Raw genomic sequence first — 20,054 nt, forward strand, 5'->3', positions numbered from 1 at the left:
ATACATTTTCTTTGGCAGCTATCCTGTTGGATCATCTGTTATGAAACAGGTCCAGAGTAAATCTAGTTTAGAGGGAAAAAGAATTGAAGCTACTGTAGGTACTAGTAACAGTTGTAGCTCTGACGCTAAATAAATTGTGCATGCAATCAATCATAAGTGGGCTATTTTATGTCTTTTTTCATTTTTAATGTTTAAGCAAGCAGGTACTACAAATAACAAATCACCTAGATAAAAAATAATAATAATAATAATAAAAAAAAATGCATGTTTCTTTCTGATCTGTAATAGTATTTACATATCTAGATTGTCTTTGGTGTTAGTTGCCCAGTTTTGGGTCTATAGATTTCTCTTAAAAATAAAGTAGCTAGATAGAACTTGCCTTGTTGTCCATCCATTCTCTTCTGCTTACCCTTACCCAGGTCACAAGGGGGCTGTAGCCAGCTACCATAGTGTGAGAGGTGGAGTACTCCCTAAACAGATCTCCAGTCTGTCGCAGGGCTAACACAGAGAGACAGAAAACCATTCGCTCTCACATCCACACCTATAAGCAAATTAGAATCACCAATTCACCTAACGCTACTAACTGCATGTCTTTGGATTGTGGGAGGAAGCCAGAATACACGGAGAGGACCCACGCAAACACCGGGAGAGCATGCAAACTCCTTATCGCCTTATTATGTTAGTGGAAAAACACAGCACCAAACACATGTTTTTTGAAGATTCCTTTACATAAATGATGACACAATTATTTGTTTTAAATTCCAAAAATCTTGGTGCATTTTTTGTTTATGCAAGAGGTATGTTCTTTACACCGGTCTCCATCCAAGAGTCAAAGGATGTGTGCACCTACTGCAGCTCAGCCTGGAGGTGAAGCCATTAACGTTTACATCATGTCTCACTGTCATGAGCACAAGTCTCTCATTGATGGTAGTTCCTTGCCTCCCTTTCCACAGTAAATGGGTGAGGAGCTGTGTCTTGGTAGGAAATAGGAAAGGAATGATTCATGGATACATGCTCACATAAGGCTTGTGGAATTTTTTGACTGACCTCATCATGACATCTGGAAAGAGAAGCTTTCAAATGAATTTGTTGGTGGTCTAAGACTAAGGCCACCTCACCCCAAACAATCTAGATGGATAAATCCACCTTGTCCGTAACAGCTTTTAAAGTCATGTAAATGTTTCGTATATGCCACTTTTCTACTCTAGCACTCAACGTGCCTCATTCACAAACACGTTTTTCCAAGTCTGAGTGCTTTAAATTCACTCCTGTTGCACTTAGAGCAACAGTTCAATATCTTCAGAGATACTTTGGCATGCAGACTGGAGCAGCTAGGGATTGAACCACCAACCTCCCAAAGCCCTTCCGTACCTCCTGAGACTCAGCCACCCAAAGTAGAGCACTGGAAGAAAAAATGAATCACTGACCTATACTGTAAAATGCAAGTTAGCCAGTCCAAACTTTCAAAGTTGTTCCCTGCTTTTTTTGTCACGCCAAACAATCTAAAGCAGCACTACATGCCAGAGAAAAAATATGGACATTCAGTTTGGGCTGAACTGTCCCTTTAAAAAATGTCCTTGCAGCCTAAGGGAATGCAGAAAGTATTTTCAAAGACGCTGCTGTCCTAAAAGTCATTTTGCTCGGATGTTGATTCTGTCAGTGTCATTTTGAAGTTGACAAGTTTAGTGTTGGGTGGAAATTTTAATGGAACAGAAAAAACAATGTAGGTGTTGTTTCGGGGCTGCCATACCGATGTGAAATTACCCATGGACTAATGCATGATCAGACCAGAGGCACTTGTGTTTAAGTGGATGCTGCCTGTAAGCTGTAGCCATGGAGACAACAGCTTTAACTGCAACCGGCCAAGGATAGATAATTTGACAGATTTTATGGTCTCCCACCTGGCTTTAAATATTTCACATGCGATTATTTGCATTAAGTTCACTTCATTTATTCCCGTAGTTAATTAAAAAAAAAAAAAAAAGGAAAAAAAAAGACACTAACACTGTGGATTCCTGGAAGAAGATAACAACACTACCGACTGAGTGAAATGCAGCAAGAGAGGCAGAACAACACTTACTGTATCCAACTACTGTGCTAGCCTAGTTTGGCTGTGGACGGAGAGAAATGCTTTCAACAGAGGGGGGGCTCTGCAAAGTCCACGGGTCTGTGGAGATTTGCTTACAGTGATGAGATGGTGGAGGTAAGATGGCTCAGAGGATTCAAGCTCCGCTGAACGCAAGCTTATGTCTAATAATCAGCAGGGAAGGACTCAGCGTGGTCCCTCAGAAAAGGAGACTGCGTGAATGCAACAGAGAGGGAGGAAAACCAGAGCAGGGGATGGATTGAAGCAAGCAAAAAAAACAAGTTGTTAGCGAGGAGAAAAAGGAGCGAGAAATACATGTCCCCATGGCTACGTTATTTCTCCCCTGCGATGGCTTTTATGTGTTGGAGAAGAGTTTTGATAACATTTTGCTGCCTTGAATATTTTTGTCCATAATAGCTTTGAAAGTCGTGTAGGAATATTGGAAGGAAAAATGAATCGCTGACCTATGAAATGAGACCTAGCTGGTCCAAACTTACGAAGGTGTTCTTTGTTTTTTTCTTTTCCTTGTTGTTTGTGCGGATGGCATTTGGAGCGGTTCTGTGGGATGGATTTTGCCGTTAAAAACATCACGGCACCGCAGACTGATGAAACTCACCACTGACGCTTGAGTGCATTTTGCCAGCTGTTCCAGATTACAGAGTACAGTCATTTATCGCACTAACTGGCACCAGCATAGCATCCTTGTCCATTAACACAGACTGAACTCTCACACATGCCCGTAGCTGCCGCATAATACATCACAGTGATCCAAAGTACAACCACGTCATGCTACTCTCTCCACTGATGCAGGATTTGCTCATTAGTATCAGCACTTTATCCATATTGTTATTGTCAAAACAATGTTTAAACTTGTCTGAGCCTGTGGGTGTGTTTTAGTGTGTGTGGCTCTCCAACCGATGCGATGGTCATCATTGGCCCCAAGGTCAAGCTCTTTCTTTCTTATCATCAGTGAATTATCTCCACAAGCCACTCCACCAATACGGGGCCTGAACTACACGCCTGTTTAAGGGGGGTGTAGCGAGGATGAAGTGTAGGGGGGGGGGGGCAACGCGGTCGAGGTCAGAAAACCACAGCACAGAGGCGGCTGCGGGGCGACACAACAGCATTTTAGCAGGGGCCCAATGAGTGATTACCTTCCAGCTCCAGTCATAATTCAGCGTGACCTCAATCTGCCAGCAATGCTATAGTTTGATGGATCTGCTCACAGTTTGGGTGTCGGGTCCTCGCATGTCAAACACAGGCAGATAATAATCAGGCTATCTGTTGCTTTTACAAAATAAAACTTGGTGGATATTAATGCTGCGCGTGCGTTCGTGCACTTTCTGTTTAATTCACCCGGATGGCGCGTAAGGAATCACTGCCTCCGCAGGTGTCAGAGTAGATACTAGAGACAAAACGGTGTCACAAATGGTTAATTCCCATCATGATGATGCCTGTCAACGGTTGCTCTATCCATCGACAGGCCCATCTCTTTGCTTTATCAATCAAAGTCAGCAAAAACATGCGTGGATGCACGTACACACACATGCAAACGCACAAGTGTGCTCTCACATATGCAGACATCCTCGTCCCAGTGTGGATAATTAGTGGATTCCCTCAGTGGGTGATAAAGCCTGTGCACTTCTCTCCTCTCTCTTTGACCTTCCCCAGTGAGCTTCCGACCACAGTGGGGCTCATCACACACAGCTCTAATACATATTTATCGGCCCAGTGACAGCTCTTGAGTGCTGGATTTATATGTTTCCTGACAAAACAATAGTAAAACCTTATTCATTCGTCCTTCTTTTCATCAACCAAAGCAGGAGATAAATCCAGGAGTGTCAACCTGGCTGTAGCTTCCTCAGCAGCTGGCCATCTGTTGGTTGGTTGGGGTGTATCTGGACATGGGACCCAGCCAAGGTACACTCAAGCAGCTCTCTCCAATTACTGCAAACGGATTTGATATACGTATGTCTGTCAAATCGCCTTGGCAATCACAGGAACCTGTGCACTGGCAAACGTTTTCCTACAGCAACTTCTGATCAAAGACATTCAAAAAGTGGCTGTGGTATTGCTGGCGGCATTGGGATTCAGGACAGACTTCCTGCACCATGACTGGCTCTATTTGAACAGCGCAATCAGAGTTGAGATGTGAAGAGAGGCAATACCACTAAAGAGTGAGGGGAGGGGAAGGCGAGTGGAGAGGAGAGGAGGAGGAAGAAGAGGAGGGAGGGATGGCAGGATTAAGCCCCAGCCCACCCCCTACCCTCTCTCAGCCTCCAAGCGGCCATCTTTCATCTTGCGACTGCCCCTCTAATGCTTTCAAGTGGGCGAAGCCCTCGACATCTGCTTCCGCTCCGTGGGACACAGCACAGGCCACCGTCCTGCGGAGATGCACAACCACAGCTCAGTTCAAGGGGCACTGTGAGGCCAGCGCCACTGAAGGCGGAAGGTCTTATCCACGTAGACAGAAAAACAAAGACATCAAAAATGACAGTGTGGCACGGGGGATTAAGTCAAAAACTTATATTCAGACAAGTAGAAAAATAGAATAGATCAGCTCTTGAAATAAACATTAAAATGCATCATATACTAGTGAACAGACTCACAACAGAAACGCTTTACAGTTCACTCACCCAGACACATTAATTCTACTTACTACTTGAGAACAAATAAATGTAAATAGCTCTGTAAATAAACACTCCGTCTTCGCCAAGAAGAAATAAACCCCCTGCCGCCTCTGATTAAGACTACCAAAGTGATATATCTGGCACTTAAGTCTGCTGTTTACCTCATAAACACAAAGATTTCAGCACAGCCACCCACACTGATGCTGAAAAATCACAAACTGAGTCTGCGTGCCTGTATGTTTCTCTGCTAGTCTTTTTGGCTTCAGTGTGGGATGTCTAATGACATTTTTTTTAATGCATGCCATTTCAGGAGTATTTCTTCCGCTGTGGCTTTCAATATCATGAGTTCACTGGAATTCCTTGACTCCGGCAATGATAGCGCCGTGAGCAATAAAGCGGCATGGTCAAGTGGTAGGAGCTTTGCCTCTGATTTTCTCTGAGATCAGTAAAATAGCACTTGTGATTTTCGAAAACCATATCTGGAGTGCAGATGAGTGGTGCTGTCGAGGACAGGGCGCTGCCGATGATATGAGGGAGGCCTAACTGAAACTAGGTGTGTGGAGGGGGGTGCATGTCGTTTTACCTTCACTCTTCTCAAATTTTCCAATTATTTCTAAGGAAATTATGTTTGTTGTTTTGGATTTGTTCCTTGATGAACAGTCATTTCAGATTTCCTTCATACATCAGTGCAGCTAAAATGTAATTTAATTTGCAAGAGCTCCCCGTGAGACTGTAAATGCGTTCGCCTTGATTTCTGAACCACCTCCACCCCCTTTTCAAAACCCACACACAAGAAACAAACTTCCATGTAGATTCGTATAATGCGTGATCTGTTGACTCTTGTTTCAACATGTGTCTATTTCTGCAGCGCACAAGCAGGTGAGACCTTTTCTGTGCAGTCTGGTCTTCTTTCATTGCTTGCCACCGCAGTGTGTTCTAGTGCCAGTTTAAAAATTTGCAGCTACTTCTGCAAATGCAGTGAGCGGGAGTCAGGGTTTTTTTTTATTATTATTATTTATAGAAATCCACCCACCCACTATGTTGAATTTAGTGGTCTTCCACATGGAAAAAATGTGAAAGACTTCAATTTTGCTATGTGAAAAAAACTGACATATAACTGATGCAGGGGTGCTATGCATATATAATGAGCGCAAAAAGTCTGTGTGTAATTGCTTCACCCAGTTTAAGCTACCTTGAAAAGAACGTTATCACCAGGAGGGGATGGGAAACAGGGTTCATATATTCTTAAATCAAACTGTGGTGCATGTGCATGAGGGAATTCGGCGTTAATATATTTTACGGTATAGACTTGTTTGGCAGCTTTGATTCATTTTCCGAGAGGGCACGTAGAGATGGATAGGGGAAGAGAGGATGACAGACAGAGCGCTGATTCTTTCCCATGTCTGCGAGCTGTCGGCGAGACCAGGCCATCTGCACATTCATTATCACGGCAGTGATTCCATTATTGTTCTGCATGGCAACAAGGACTTTTTCTGTCTGGCCTTTGTTATTCTTATCAACTGTGTAGCAGACAGCCCCCTTTTGATCATGGCAGCAACGAAATTAACTGCTATCATGTAGTATAGTGCATAACTGAATTATCCTTCAGAATAACAACAGTAAACATCATCTTGTCTCTTCTTGTGTCCTTGTGCAGGTCTGTTCCACAGAGCCATCATTCAGAGCGGCTCAGCCCTCTCCAGCTGGGCAGTGAACTATCAGCCGGTCAAGTATACGCGTCTCCTGGCAGAGAAGGTGGGCTGTAATGTGCTGGACACATCAGACATGGTGGACTGTCTGAGGAAGAAGAGCTCCAGGGAGCTGGTGGAGCAGGACATACAGCCTGCAAGGTACCACGTGGCCTTTGGACCTGTAATTGATGGTGATGTTATTCCCGACGACCCTGAGATCCTAATGGAGCAAGGAGAGTTTCTCAACTATGATATTATGCTGGGGGTCAACCAGGGTGAAGGGCTCCGGTTTGTGGAGAACGTGGTGGATTCAGAGGACGGCGTATCTGGAAATGACTTTGATTTTTCTGTGTCCGATTTTGTGGACAGTCTTTACGGGTACCCGGAAGGCAAGGACACACTTAGGGAAACCATTAAGTTCATGTATACAGACTGGGCAGACAGGGACAATCCTGAGACCAGACGAAAAACGCTGGTGGCTTTATTTACTGACCACCAGTGGGTCGAGCCGTCGGTGGTTACGGCTGATCTCCACGCTCGCTATGGCTCGCCCACCTACTTCTACGCCTTTTACCATCACTGCCAGAGCTTGATGAAGCCCGCCTGGTCTGATGCCGCCCATGGCGATGAGGTGCCCTATGTTTTTGGAATTCCTATGATTGGTCCCACTGACCTTTTTCCCTGCAACTTCTCCAAGAACGATGTCATGCTGAGTGCTGTGGTCATGACCTACTGGACCAACTTTGCCAAGACTGGGTGAGCACTTGTTAGTTTTCCATCAGAGGGAAGCTACCATTGCCATTTAAATTACAAACGTATTCATAATGGTAGCAGCTTGATATTGATGTATGCCTATGTGCTCAAGTAGTCAATTTCCTGTTTGCTCATTTTCTACTCAGCAAAAGCACACTGTAAAGATAAAAGGATCAGTCATTTAATCAATTAGCTGTTATTTAAGTTATTTTCAGTTATTTTAATTGTTAAGCCTTTTTTTGTAAGAAAACAATGCAAAACACTTGTTGGATCAAGACGTGAATATGTTTTCTTTTGTATTGCTGTGACTGTTTGCTGGATAAAGCAGGACATTTAAATCGTACAAATATATTAGTAATTGATCAAAAATATGTTGCAGTCCTAGTATACAGTAACTTACATTTTTACCTGAAGCTTTACTCTCTAAAATTGATGACTGAGGTTTTACCCCGAGGGTTACAGAGTGTTATCTTAACTTAAGGCCAGCTCAGTAAGATGTTCTGGGCGAACCGATGGAGCGATGGATGCATGTTGATAGTTTATGTGTGGGTTTTCTTGTGCTCGCTCTTCCTCCGGTAGCTTATTTCTACCACTCCATAGACCGTCTTAAGAGCATAAACTCACCAGCACAATCTGTAGTAGTTGTGCAGTGGTAAGAAACCATAAGGAACATGAACAGATAGCTACAAATGCAGAAGCTCATTTAACAGTGGGTAGACTGGATATATTAATCTCTGATCTCAGATCAGGCAGGTGTTTGTGTTGTGTTTCCTCCTGCAGAAACACAGTGCTTCTCCACATTCCCCCTGGTTTGTGTTTTCTAACAACTGTACTTTTACATTTGTTAAACTAGTGCGCATGCAATTATGAACTTGCTAAGTTATTAATAGAAGGTTACAGATTTTTAAAAAAAAATCCTATTTCAGTTCTATTAATAGCACTTCTGTGCCGCAAAAAATGAGCTGCAGGAGAAAGGAAGCTCTACAATAGATTGTATAGGGCAGAAAAGGCATTTTTCAAGAGAGACATTTTTTCTGAGGTATTTTTTGCCCCGACTTCCTGGGTCTCAGTCTGAAAACCTGAGACATATTGAATGTGAGGAAGATTAAATGTTCCTGCAGAATGTGTGCTGTGCTATTCGTGCTTGGCTGCCTGTTTGGGTGCATGGCTGCCTGCCCTTCTGTATACTTGCGTCCATATGTGTGTGTACTGTGGCTGCGTGTGTGCGTGTTTGGCTGGAAATACTATCTATGCTCTATTATACCGGGGACCAAAAGACACAAAGACTTATCAGGGAGGCATATCAAACTCTTGCCCTCAGCGGTATTGATTCCCTAAGCCTGGGCCCAGTCAATCACTCGTGCCCTGGGTGTCTCTTGCTCCCCACTATGCTCAATTTCCCCACCACCCATCACAAAACCGGACCATTTTGTATGACTACTAGTAATCATTTCTAACAACTTAAATTTAATTTGACAATCCCTGTTCCTAGAGGGGTATTGATCCCATCCTGAATGGGATGCCATCAGAAATCTTGTTCTGTTTTTTTATCTGTCTCTACATCATCTGCCGTCCAATCAGGTGGCATTTACATCCAATCGTCTGGCTGATAGGACCTTGAGCTGCTAATGGCTGACTAGTGCAGATGGACTGATGTCGGAAAGCACTGAAGTCCATCAGTGATGCCCGGACAGCTGTCTCCTCTGCCTGGCAGCCATTTTGTGTCAACACACACAAAGCTGCATTTGTAGATGCGCACAGATTGATTTTCGTTTTTCTTTTTCTTCTTTTTTTTAACTTGTCATTTCAAGAAAGTGATCTGGTCTCATGAGAGGAGACAATGTGTTTAATCTAAATGACAAACAGAAGTTTGAGGTCTCGAGTTAACAATGCATGGTGCTTATGTCTCTGATCTTGGATCTTGTGATGTCACCAAAATTAATTCTGATGAAGGATGACAGCATGTCTGCCATGCCTATATCCAGTCAGACTCAACACAGCGCCGTGGGCAGTGAGCCTGCTGTAACCCTAACCTAGCCTTCACCCTGGCATGCGCCAAGAGTAGAAAAAGCAAACTGCACTTTACAACTGACCCCATGTCAGTTTTGTAGATTTCCATGTCACTGATTGATTGAGATTAGGGGCAGAGCAGCGAGAGGATAAACCGGTTCTAGATCTGTGTTCACCATGTTATGGGTATCTGTCCTGTGGTGTGTCGCCTTGGCCTGTCTCCAGATAGAAAGATTACAGGCAAACCACAATTAGGCACTCAGATGGTAAAGAGCCCAGGATTAGATGCCAGCAGAATAAAAACTCACCGTGCTGCTTTAAAGGGTAATTTTACCCAGGCCTATGTAAAGGAATCTACCATAAACTCTTAAAGGAGGGGGGGAATTGAGGATTTAAGATATTTCCCACAGACTCTGAAGTTCGTGCCTCTCATTTAGACAACGTGAGGGGATATCACTCTCTTCTAACACCACCCAACGCAATCTGGCTCAGGAGGACGTATTTTTAATTAAGACCCAACTGAATTGGCTTCGCCTTCATGGCTCGTCCAACAGCCATCTCGCCTGTATCTGCAGAGTAGCTCTCGCTCCCCTTCCAGATGTTCATAATGAACTGACCCAGATTGCACTTCCTGCCCCTGTCTCTAAATCGGCTGTAAGAACATGTGTGACACGATGTCGAAACACTTGGGCTGCATGTCAACAGTGGGTATCATAGCAGCATTCCCCCCAAAGCTCTTCCTGTCCCTGGCTCTCTTGTGTCATCTTTACAGGGCAAATCCCTTCCCATGCCCTTTTTTTTTTCCTCCATCAGCATCAGTGAAGCATAAAAGCATACAGAGTGCACACTGTCAAATCTTCTTAGTGTGTGTGCGCACATGTGTGCGGGTGTGATTGTGAGAGCGAGAGTGTGCGTTTACACTATGGGGCCGTTCTTTCCCAAGAGTCAGAGATGTTTCCGAAGCGCAGGGATTTGCTCAGCTCTGAGGGGTTTTTTTCTGGCTGCAACATTTGTTTTACTATTGACTAGCAAAAATTGGCCTGGGCTTGCCACAACAACTTCATCTGAACTGTATTGTCAAAACTTTGGTTTTCTTTTTTTTTCACGCACAAGTCTACTGCGACTGATGCGAGCACAGCAGCGACACAACTTTACACAAAAAAGAAAGAAAGAAAGAAAGAAACTTTGGCAGAAGTCTTCAGAAAAAGACAGGATGATGAAAGGCCTGGAAAAGATCAATCATTATATATCATTAGTGCTAGAAATTTGTTGGTCCATCTTTATACTTGTTTTTATCCTGCTGGCTTGTGCTCATTTCCCCAGTTCTGTGTCTGAGCTCTGCCACATGCAGTGCTGGGTATAGCTAGGTAGTTAGAGAGCAGAGCGCTGTCACGTGTTGTTGTTTTTTTTTTTAATTCTCCTCCACAGATCCCCCATTCCTCTCTCACTCTCTCTCTCATTATTCTATACAGTCATGTATTACGATCACAGTGTGAGCTAAAATATGCACCATTGATTGGTTTGGTGACAAAGGCTGCCAACTAAACAAATGTAGACAGAAGTAACTACACTGTGTGTCTGTGGTACAGTGTTACGGCCAGCACTCTGATTTACAACACTGCTGGTTGATTTTTCTTTTGTTTTCCTCCTACTTGTCAATCGAACACTCCTCTTCTGTAGGATTAACAACACACATACATCAGCTGTTTCTCCTGTCTGACCTCATTCACGCAAAGCTTCAGCCTTTTTTTCCTTTTTTTTACCCCAGCTGTCTAGTAGTTACATCATTCAACTCTGATCTCCCTCTTTGTCCTTCGTCTGGATTATCCCTGGTTCTCTTCAGTTTCCTTCGTTAGGCCCAACCGACTAAACCTGCACCGGGAGTACTGAATGCTTGGCATTGTCGAAAAGCTCAGCCCCCAACAGCAACCTACCTACTCCATTAAATAGGCACTCACTTGATAGGAGATTTGTAGCCAATATCCTGATTTGCATTAGAGAAGGTAAGGAAGTGGTGTGGCTTGTTAAGGGGCCGGGATGCCATTGATCGGTGTCCATGCTGTGCAGTGAATGTAATGAGAGGAGGGCCGCAGGGGAGGAGAAGAGGAAGTAGATCTGCATGTATGCGTCTGCGAATAAGTGGTTGTCAGGTTAAAACATGAATAATATTCTTAAACGTATTCATGTAAAATGATCTTCAGACGTAGCTTAAAGCTCCCGATTGTTCAAAAAAAAAAAGGACAAAGTGAAAGTAGGGAAAGTTTCGTGAGAGCCAGGAGAAGCGTTTTTTTTTTTTTCTTCGCTGCCACTCATCTAATCAAACAAATCAATGGCATCTATAACAGGGAGCGGCCCCAGAGCTGTGTCCTCCAACACTTCTGCACACCCCAAAGTCACAGCGCCTCGCCCCGCATCACTTAGCCTGCTGAACCGAAGGCTGCCATTAAATATGAACCTCGCATCACTCAGCCCCATGTCCCACCGTGCAACCACATGAAGGGCAAAAGAGCACAGGCTGATAATTTGCCTGTTCAGCGCTGAGGATGCCCCCCTCCAGCCCATCCCATACACTGAACCAAGACGAAGTCTACAAACAGAATGAGACTGAGTGTATTTCTTCAAAATTTCAAGCACAGTGTCGGGGGAAAAGATCTGGTAACCTTCTCATGGAGTGAAAATTACAATTAGTTCCTTACTTTGCGTCACCTGGTAAGGAGATAAACAACTGCAGGGGATGAATTTGTTACGCAACAATGACAACAATACCAAAGAAAGCTTTTTTTTCTGCAGCCTAGCAAAATGAGCATCAGTGCCGTTAAATTAATGCATGCTTCTTGGTGTATATATATATATATATATATATATATATATATATATATATATATATATATATATATATATAAATTGCGAAGCTATACTCAGCTCAGGATTCAGAGACCTTGAGTGCAGTGAAAATAGATTCTTGTCTTCCGCCTTAGGGCACGTAAACGTGTCTTTTCAGATTTGGTGATGGCTAGGTCTATGATCATTCAAGCGCTTCAAATTACATCAGGATGAAAAGGGGAAGGAGGTACACCGGGAATGAAAAAAGAAAGAAAATGATATTCATTCTCCCCCCTTATCTACCTTTTACATCAGCGCTTGCAGATAGAGCTCGGAATAAGTAATGAGCTCCGGTCCCATTCTGCCACATGTGTAGGCAGAGCCGAGAGTCGTGTCTGTCATCCAGGTGGCACGGCTTCTTATAGCAGAACTGCTTAACACTTTTTATATCAGCCGGGAGAGGCCCATTGTCCTCACCACAGAGCGTGAACAGCTTTGTGAAATGTGACATGTCTTGTGTTTAAGTGCTTCACTTGTTCAGTCCAAGAGGTTATTGTACCATAATGTGGCCCAAATCCAGTACAATCACACACACACAGCTGTGCACATGCAGGCACGCAGGCTGACAGTCGCGAGATGAAATCCAAATTCTCCATCAATCATAAATAAGAGCACATGGGAACACTTAAATACGCTTGACAGGCCAAGGTTAGCAGGGGTCAGCAGGTCACTGAGATTGGTGGTGGCGGGAGGTTGTGACGAGGAGATGAAGGCGATAGTTTATACTACCACGGCCATATGAACACATCAGAGGAAATCTGAAAGGCCATTAAAACGCCTGCTTTTATGGGTGTAATAATCCCTCTCCTCTGCCTGGGAGTCCAGCCACAGCTTCAGTGGCCATCCCCAGATTAGGTGGGAGGTTTGACAGGAAGCAGGCTATCAGCTAATGCAGGGGAGCTCTGACAGCACCAACAGGACCACAAACATCACATTATGCCAGGGCTCTTCATGCAAGTCACACTAGGCATTCGCCACAGAGCTGAACGCATGCGGTGAGACGGGACAACAGTGCACTTTGCAGAGTTTTGTACCCAGACTGATGTTATGTTTAAAAGTGAAAAGAGCTGGTGATCACAAGATTTGGCTTTAATCTGAGTTTATCCAGACACTTCAAATGAATAGCTACACACCCTCCCATTTAATATCAGCTTGCCAGAAGTGTTTGAACAGGTTAAAATTGTTTTTTAATATATGTTTTAATTTTTTTAACGACAGTGAAAATTCACTGGCGTAACTTCTAATTAGCATCCGAATTAGACACTGGAACTCCTTTAAAGTGTCTTTTTTATTTATTTTTATTAATTGGCCTCTGGGCCTGAGGCCCGGTCCTCTCTGGCACAGCTGGCTGCCGGCAGAACCCGTTGGCACGTTACTGCAACCCCCTCTGGCCTCTGCTCCATGGCTGCTGGGTGACCTCTTGTTTGGGGCTCTCCTCAGCTCTTCCCAGGAGGGTGGCACGGTTGCCCCCCTGGTGGTCCTCCTTGGGTCCTCGTATTCTGGGGCCTCTGGATGTCTGGGGCCTGGATCTCCTCCATACCTGCTTCATGCCCTGGGGGATGGGGCTATGGCTCCCCACACTCCCTAGCAGATTGTTACATGGAGAAACCTTTTGAATACAAGCGTGCTGATGCACACAGGTGTACACACGGGTGTTCACAGACACAAACTACACCTTTCTTGGCTGCTACCTCAAAGCACATTGTGCGCTGTTGATCTTGCGTACTGCTCAATAACATGTAATATTTAGTATCTACTGTTATCTACTGTTAGCTAGTTTATTGTGATGGTGTTGTATTTATTATGTTGCTCTTTTTTGTTTGTTTTCTCTTCTGTTTTTTCTTATCTCCATACGTGATCAAGGTGTTTTGTTTTTTTTCTTTTTTTTTCTCCCCCCCTTTCTTACCATCTCTTCTCCCCTCTATTTTTCTTTCTCTCCCTCTTTCTTTCATTCTTTCTCCCTGTCCTATCCCCCAATCATGTCTGTCCCATCTGTAACAACCGAAATAAAATAAAATAAATACATAATTATAATAAAGGTCAATCAAATGGACCAATATGGCAAGGCCATGATGATCCAATTGGTAAAGTAAATCCGCTTGGCATCTTTCTTGGCCTTGAGACAACAATTCTGATGGCTAAAGATCCAAACAGGACAGGCAAAAAAAAACCCCAAAGTGTCTTTATTATCTTTACATGTTAAGCACAGTATCTGCTGAAGCATCATACTATTTTAGCATGCATACATGCTAAACAAAGATTAAAAAAACACTTCCCAACAAAACCTGGCACCTTCATTCTTGCTGAATATATTAAAGCCTATTGTGTTGGATTTTACAGTAGACCTGTTATAAGATGAGCATGCAGTTCAGACAGGTTGGCACCTGTAGAGACTTTAACAAATGATTACAGCACTATTTTACCACAGATGGAGAGCACAGCAGCACAGCACTCAAGAAACAGTCAATCTGACAACGGCGCACAGCAGCACCCACTGATACAAATCGAACAGGGTAACCTAGTTGCCCTCGCTACACTGACTAGTAAAGCTTGAGTTCAGATCACTCCCTGTGACTCTGCAGCTCAGGGCAGCACTTCAAAGCCACACAGGAGCCCAAAGTTGAGCAGCAGTGGTAGAAATTGTTCAAAGGAATGTAGCCTGTTTACTATTGACTTTGCAACAATTACCCAAGCATATGTGTGTGTAATTAGATAAGGCAGCCAGTTGTTCTCTAATGCGGCAAATCAAATTAACTAAAGATGCCACATTGATTTCTTTGTGTTCCCTAAATTATTCATCTACACTTGCACTGAACCAGCCAGCCAGCCACCAAAGAGCTTTTCTAACTCCTCTGCACCACCACTCCCTTGCACTCCCCACATGCACATGCTGATTGTTTTGTGAGATCTGTCAGAGGACAGTTGCAATATTTGTGCCATCACCATTCAGCAAATTGACCTTCCAGAAAAGAGAGTATTTATGGTGTTATGGAAATAAAGAATTCCCATTAAATGCAGCAGTGTCGATATCCATCGTTCTTGTCGATGCGCATGCACGTGTGTAAGATAGAGGGCGAGTGCCTGTGCTTGCATGGGTGTGTGCACACTGGTGCACTCTTGCAAGAATTCATGCAGCACGCAGGCTGCAGACAGCTACGTCTGAGGCGGCTCCATTGACATCCTGTTCTCTGGCATGTTGCGCACGGGGAGATCAATATGACCTTACCTCCACCACCTACTCCTTTGAAACTTAATTACTGATATTCAGCTACAAAGTCATCATAGTCTGCCTGTCAATATTCATCGGGGATCATTACGGGCCTAATAAAAGAGGTTATTTACGGGCCGCTCTGCTGACACCAGCCATGGTCGAAGGAATTCAGCTCCAGCCGTCTCAATTTGCTCTACCTCTCTTGGTCTTTTTTTCTCGTTCTCCTTCTCTATCTCTCTCTCTCACTTCTCCCAGAAGCACTGACCTGAAAAAGAAAAATTGACAGCAGAAAAACGAACAGGAGAGAGGATGGAGGTTGAATTCTTCTGGCATGGCTGTTAATTCTCTTAGCCATGTTTGGTGGTTTTTCAGCCAGTGCCAAAAAAAAAAAGAAAGAACAGGAAAAAAACACAACACTGTAGCCACTATATCCCTAAATCCCCGGCTAAATTTTAACTTTGCTTGCCACTGACATTGCAGTCAGATCCACAAAGGGATATTTCATGATATTTAGAGAAATGTCACACTGCTCCTTGCCTCCTTGCAACAGCGCAAGTTTTAACATCACCGCTCCAACATCAATTATTGGGTTTTCGTGGCTACAGGACAATTCTTTCATCACTACCAGAAGCAATATTCTGGGTCGCAGAACTCCCACTTCTGACATTGTACGGCAACAAAGAGTTGTGTGATTGTCGGAGATTGCTATATGTTAATTTGTTCAATAAATCAATAGCTTCACTGTAATTGAAATGGCTGGTCATTTGAGGCAGCATGTTGAAAACCGAAAAGTGGAACAGTGAACTCTGTAGATCACAGGAGGTACTGCATCCAGAAGAAGCTCTTTCCTTTTTGTCTGTCATGCTCAGTCTCATAAACATCCATTCGCTCTCATGCATGCAAACATCCTGATATCCATGCATGCACACATATATATGGACACACAGGGCTAAGCAGTTCCTTTAGTATCTTGATTAATATGGTCCACTTTACATCAGCACATTGGATGCCAATGCACACTGTGCCGCCTTCCCTAAGCAATTAGCGAAACGGCTCCACCAGCGTTGGATTATCAACAACAAGATGCCTCCTGACGCGAGCCCTAAAGCCTGCTGACTTATTCATATGTGTTTACTTTAAAAGGCTTTGCCCTGTTTTTTGTAGGTGGGCTGCCTTAGAAATGAAATAAGAACAACATCTGGAGAGAGAAGAGAAGGGGAGGGGGGTTATGCTCAAAGAGGTGTCCAAAAGCAGAAAGACATTTGGGAAAATATAATATGAAATCGTTCTCAACTCATTCATTAAGAAGAAAGCATATATATATACACAACAGCATGCACACGCAAATCCTATATAACCAGGAGGATTTGGCTGGTCGATGCGAGTTTGTGCTTTTGCTGTTGTGGATTTCACTGAGCAAAATCAATGAATTCTCCACTAGCTGAACCCCTTTCACGCCAAAATATGAGCTGTGAATCACATGCTTGTATTTTTAGTTTTTTTGGACGTTTCCTATCCCACATGAATGTCAGAGCTTGAATAATTTAATGTACTCTTAGAATCACATTTAACAGTCTCTCTTTCTTGTCTCCAGGGATCCCAACAAACCAGTTCCCCAAGATACCAAGTTCATCCACACCAAGGCCAATCGCTTCGAAGAGGTGGCCTGGTCCAAATACAACCCCCAGGATCAGCTTTACCTGCATATTGGCCTGAAGCCACGTGTGCGCGATCACTACCGTGCCACCAAAGTGGCCTTCTGGAAACACCTAGTGCCCCATTTGTACAACCTCCACGATATGTTCCACTACACCTCCACCACCACCAAAGTGCCGCCCCCAGAGACCACGCAGAACACACTGTCCACCAAAAAGCCCAATGGGAAAAACTGGCCATTCAACACCAAGAGGCCACCTATGTCCCCGGCCTACAACAGTGAGGACAAAGACTCCTGGGGCGATGATGAGGAGACAGGGCCGCTGGTTGTAGAGAACCCTCGGGATTATTCTACAGAGCTCAGCGTCACTATCGCTGTTGGGGCCTCGCTGCTGTTCCTCAACGTCCTGGCCTTCGCAGCCCTCTACTACCGCAAGGACAAGCGGCGGCAGGACTCCGGCCACGGGCAGCCCAGCCCGCAGCGGCAGACCACATCCAACGACATTGGCCACCACGCGCCGGAGGAGGAGATCATGTCATTGCAGATGAACCAGACGCACCATGAGTGTGAGGCTGGGAACAGCAATGAGGGGGCACTGCGCCTGGCCTCGCTGCCCGACTACACGCTCACACTCCGGCGCTCTCCGGACGACATCCCCCTGATGACCCCCAACACCATCACCATGATCCCCAATTCCTTGGTAGGCATGCCCAACCTGCACCCCTACAACACCTTCACAACTGGCTTCAACTCCACCGGCCTGCCTCACTCTCACTCAACCACCCGCGTATAGCTTTAAGGAGGCATGGGGCAGCCGGCGAGAAACGGGGAGGGGAGGAAGAGGCGGCGGTGCAGGGGTGGAAGAGGAGGAGCAGTCCGGATGAACGAATGGAGGAGAGGATTGTGTTTTATAAATATCACAGGGAGGGGGAGGGCCATGAGGGGGGGTGGGAGAGGAGGGGAAGGGCATCAGTCAGATTAAAACGTGAGGAGATTTAACACGACTTTTACTACGAGGAGAGTTGCTGAGAGCTCTCCGTGGATGTCAAGTTGTGCAGAGCTGCCAAAATCAAACTGCTTCCCTTCTCCCGACCAGGAGAGAAGGGGGGTTGCGGGGTCTTTCTGCAGTGTTTTTTTCTAAAATAATCATTTTAAAAGCCTTTTTAAGCAGACTGAGGAGATATCAACAGTTTTTTTTTCTTGAATTCATAACAAAAAAAAACAAAAAACAAAGAGTAGTGCTTTTTATTTCCCATCCCTTTTCCTCCTGCGGGAGACACGTCTAGAACAATGGCCTCTACGTCGATATTCACGAAATGTTTTTAATTGCTTCTTTGTTTTGTTTTACGTTTCAATGCCTTACAAAAAGCTTGTTGTTGTTGGGTTTTTTTGTCATTATTTCTATTCCCCGAGACTATTCCATGTGGGGTGTGTTGCAAACAGTTGAGACTCAAAGATGAGAGACTGAATCCAGGATGGGAATCTAGAGGATATGCAGATGTAGAGATTTTTAAAATCCATTTTGGGCAACTCATTCTTTTTTTTTTTTTTCTGTTGCGTATCAACACAACAGCCACCCAAATGGTGTTTTTTCCTTTTCTTTTTTTTTCAAGCTCATATAGAAATGATTTGTCTGGGACAGCTCTTGCCGAGAGATGAGAAGGCGGAGATAAACACTATGTTACTGTGATTGTTTCGTTAAGAGAAAAGTGCATCTTTTACAGCCAATTTATCTGTTCAAGCTATCCGATATTATCTCCACGAGGTGTGCACGTGCACATGCTGCTTAGAGCACCTGTGTGTTTGTGTGCATGTGAACATGATTTCTCATTCCTTTGCGTGCAAGCGCGGTCAGGAGCGTGAGATAAAGGAAGAGACACATTGTCGGAACTTGCAAGCTCAAGAGTTGCGAGAGAGCGAGAACGGGTGTGTGCGCGTGTGAGAACGAAAGTGTGCGAGCGAGTGAGTGTGTGTGTGTGTGGGTCCGTGCACCTTTTTTTTTTTTGTAGGTTATATTGTGTGGTTATGGGTGGGGGGACGGGGTGTTGGGGGCTGAGTACCTTCCCATGTTGTTGATTTCGGTTCATCCACCAGTAGTGTTTCTGCTGCGTCTCTGGGTGTCTGTCTTTGCAAAATAGCACTTTTGTTATTTTTAAAGTTATATATGTCTAATTTTTTGCTTAAAGATTACAAAATAAATCTATTATTTTATGTGTAAGAGAAAAAAAATAGCTAAAGATTCAACTGAACTAACTGACATGATTCCATTGACTTTGTAAGAGTTCCTCTTCGAAAGCAGACAGTGGCCTGTTTGCACTGAATAAACCTACATCAGTGCACACTTGTATTTCTTTGAATATATATATATAAATATGGGCATACATACATGTATGTATAGGGCTTCTATGAAGATATATTTCCCACTTAAAAAAAACAACAACAAATATTTAAAACTCTCTTTAGACTGAAAAGCACCAACGCAATTAGTTTCTTTGTACTGTTGTGATTTGAAACATACCAAGCCAAGACCTCTCCAGGTGTCTTTGTAGGAGCTCTATATGTATATTTATGTATAAAATATTTAATATTTATTTATGTATTCCAGATGCATACATGCTGATTGTGCCATGTGCCAAATTAAAACTTTAAAAAATGAACAATATAAAGTTTCACTAAACTTTTTTTCCCTCTCTTGATCAAAGTTCTTTTCCTTCCTATTATGACTTTTTATTATTTCCATTTTGAATGAGTTAAAAAAGAAATAGTCTTGCAGCAAGTGCAAGGCTCCCCCCCCCCCCCCCCCCCCCAGGACTTCCTCTCTACCTCCCCTCTTCCTCTTTCCCCTCCTCCCCCTCCTCCTGCCTCTCTCCTTTTCTCTCACTGAAACCTTTGAGAAAAACAGGCTAACAGCTTGGGGCCTATCTGCGTGCATAACCCCAGATTTTACTGTAATTCATGCAAAGTAGTGCTGCAGCAATGGGAGATTGTGAAAAGATTGCCTTGATGTACTCACAGTGCATCTTATTATGTGTTATTCTCGGGGTGAAAACTGGAGTTATTGATTCTGTGAGTAAAACTGACAATTTTCATTAAGTATCTTGGCGTCACACAGATTGTCTCCCGAGTTACAGTG

General features: G+C 44.0%; 1 protein-coding gene across 4 annotated transcripts in view; it reads left to right on the forward strand.

Moving 5' to 3' along the window:
• nlgn3a (neuroligin 3a) overlaps positions 1-17,836 on the forward strand; it is a 133,152-nt gene extending 115,316 nt beyond the window's left edge. For all 4 annotated transcript variants that reach the window (XM_085476418.1, XM_085476428.1, XM_085476437.1 and 1 more), the window contains 2 exons: positions 6,374-7,163; positions 16,859-17,836. In XM_085476418.1, coding sequence (XP_085332544.1) covers positions 6,374-7,163; positions 16,859-17,714 — 1,646 coding nt within the window. In that variant the 3' untranslated portion in view covers positions 17,715-17,836. The remainder of the gene's footprint in view (positions 1-6,373; positions 7,164-16,858) is intronic.
• The last annotated feature ends 2,218 nt before the right edge of the window (positions 17,837-20,054 follow it).

This window comes from Copadichromis virginalis, linkage group LG2 (genome assembly GCF_057382275.1).
Source record: "Copadichromis virginalis isolate Kocher_CV1m ecotype Utaka linkage group LG2, C_Virginalis_male_GT1.1, whole genome shotgun sequence".
Classification (NCBI taxonomy): Eukaryota; Metazoa; Chordata; class Actinopteri; order Cichliformes; family Cichlidae; genus Copadichromis; species Copadichromis virginalis.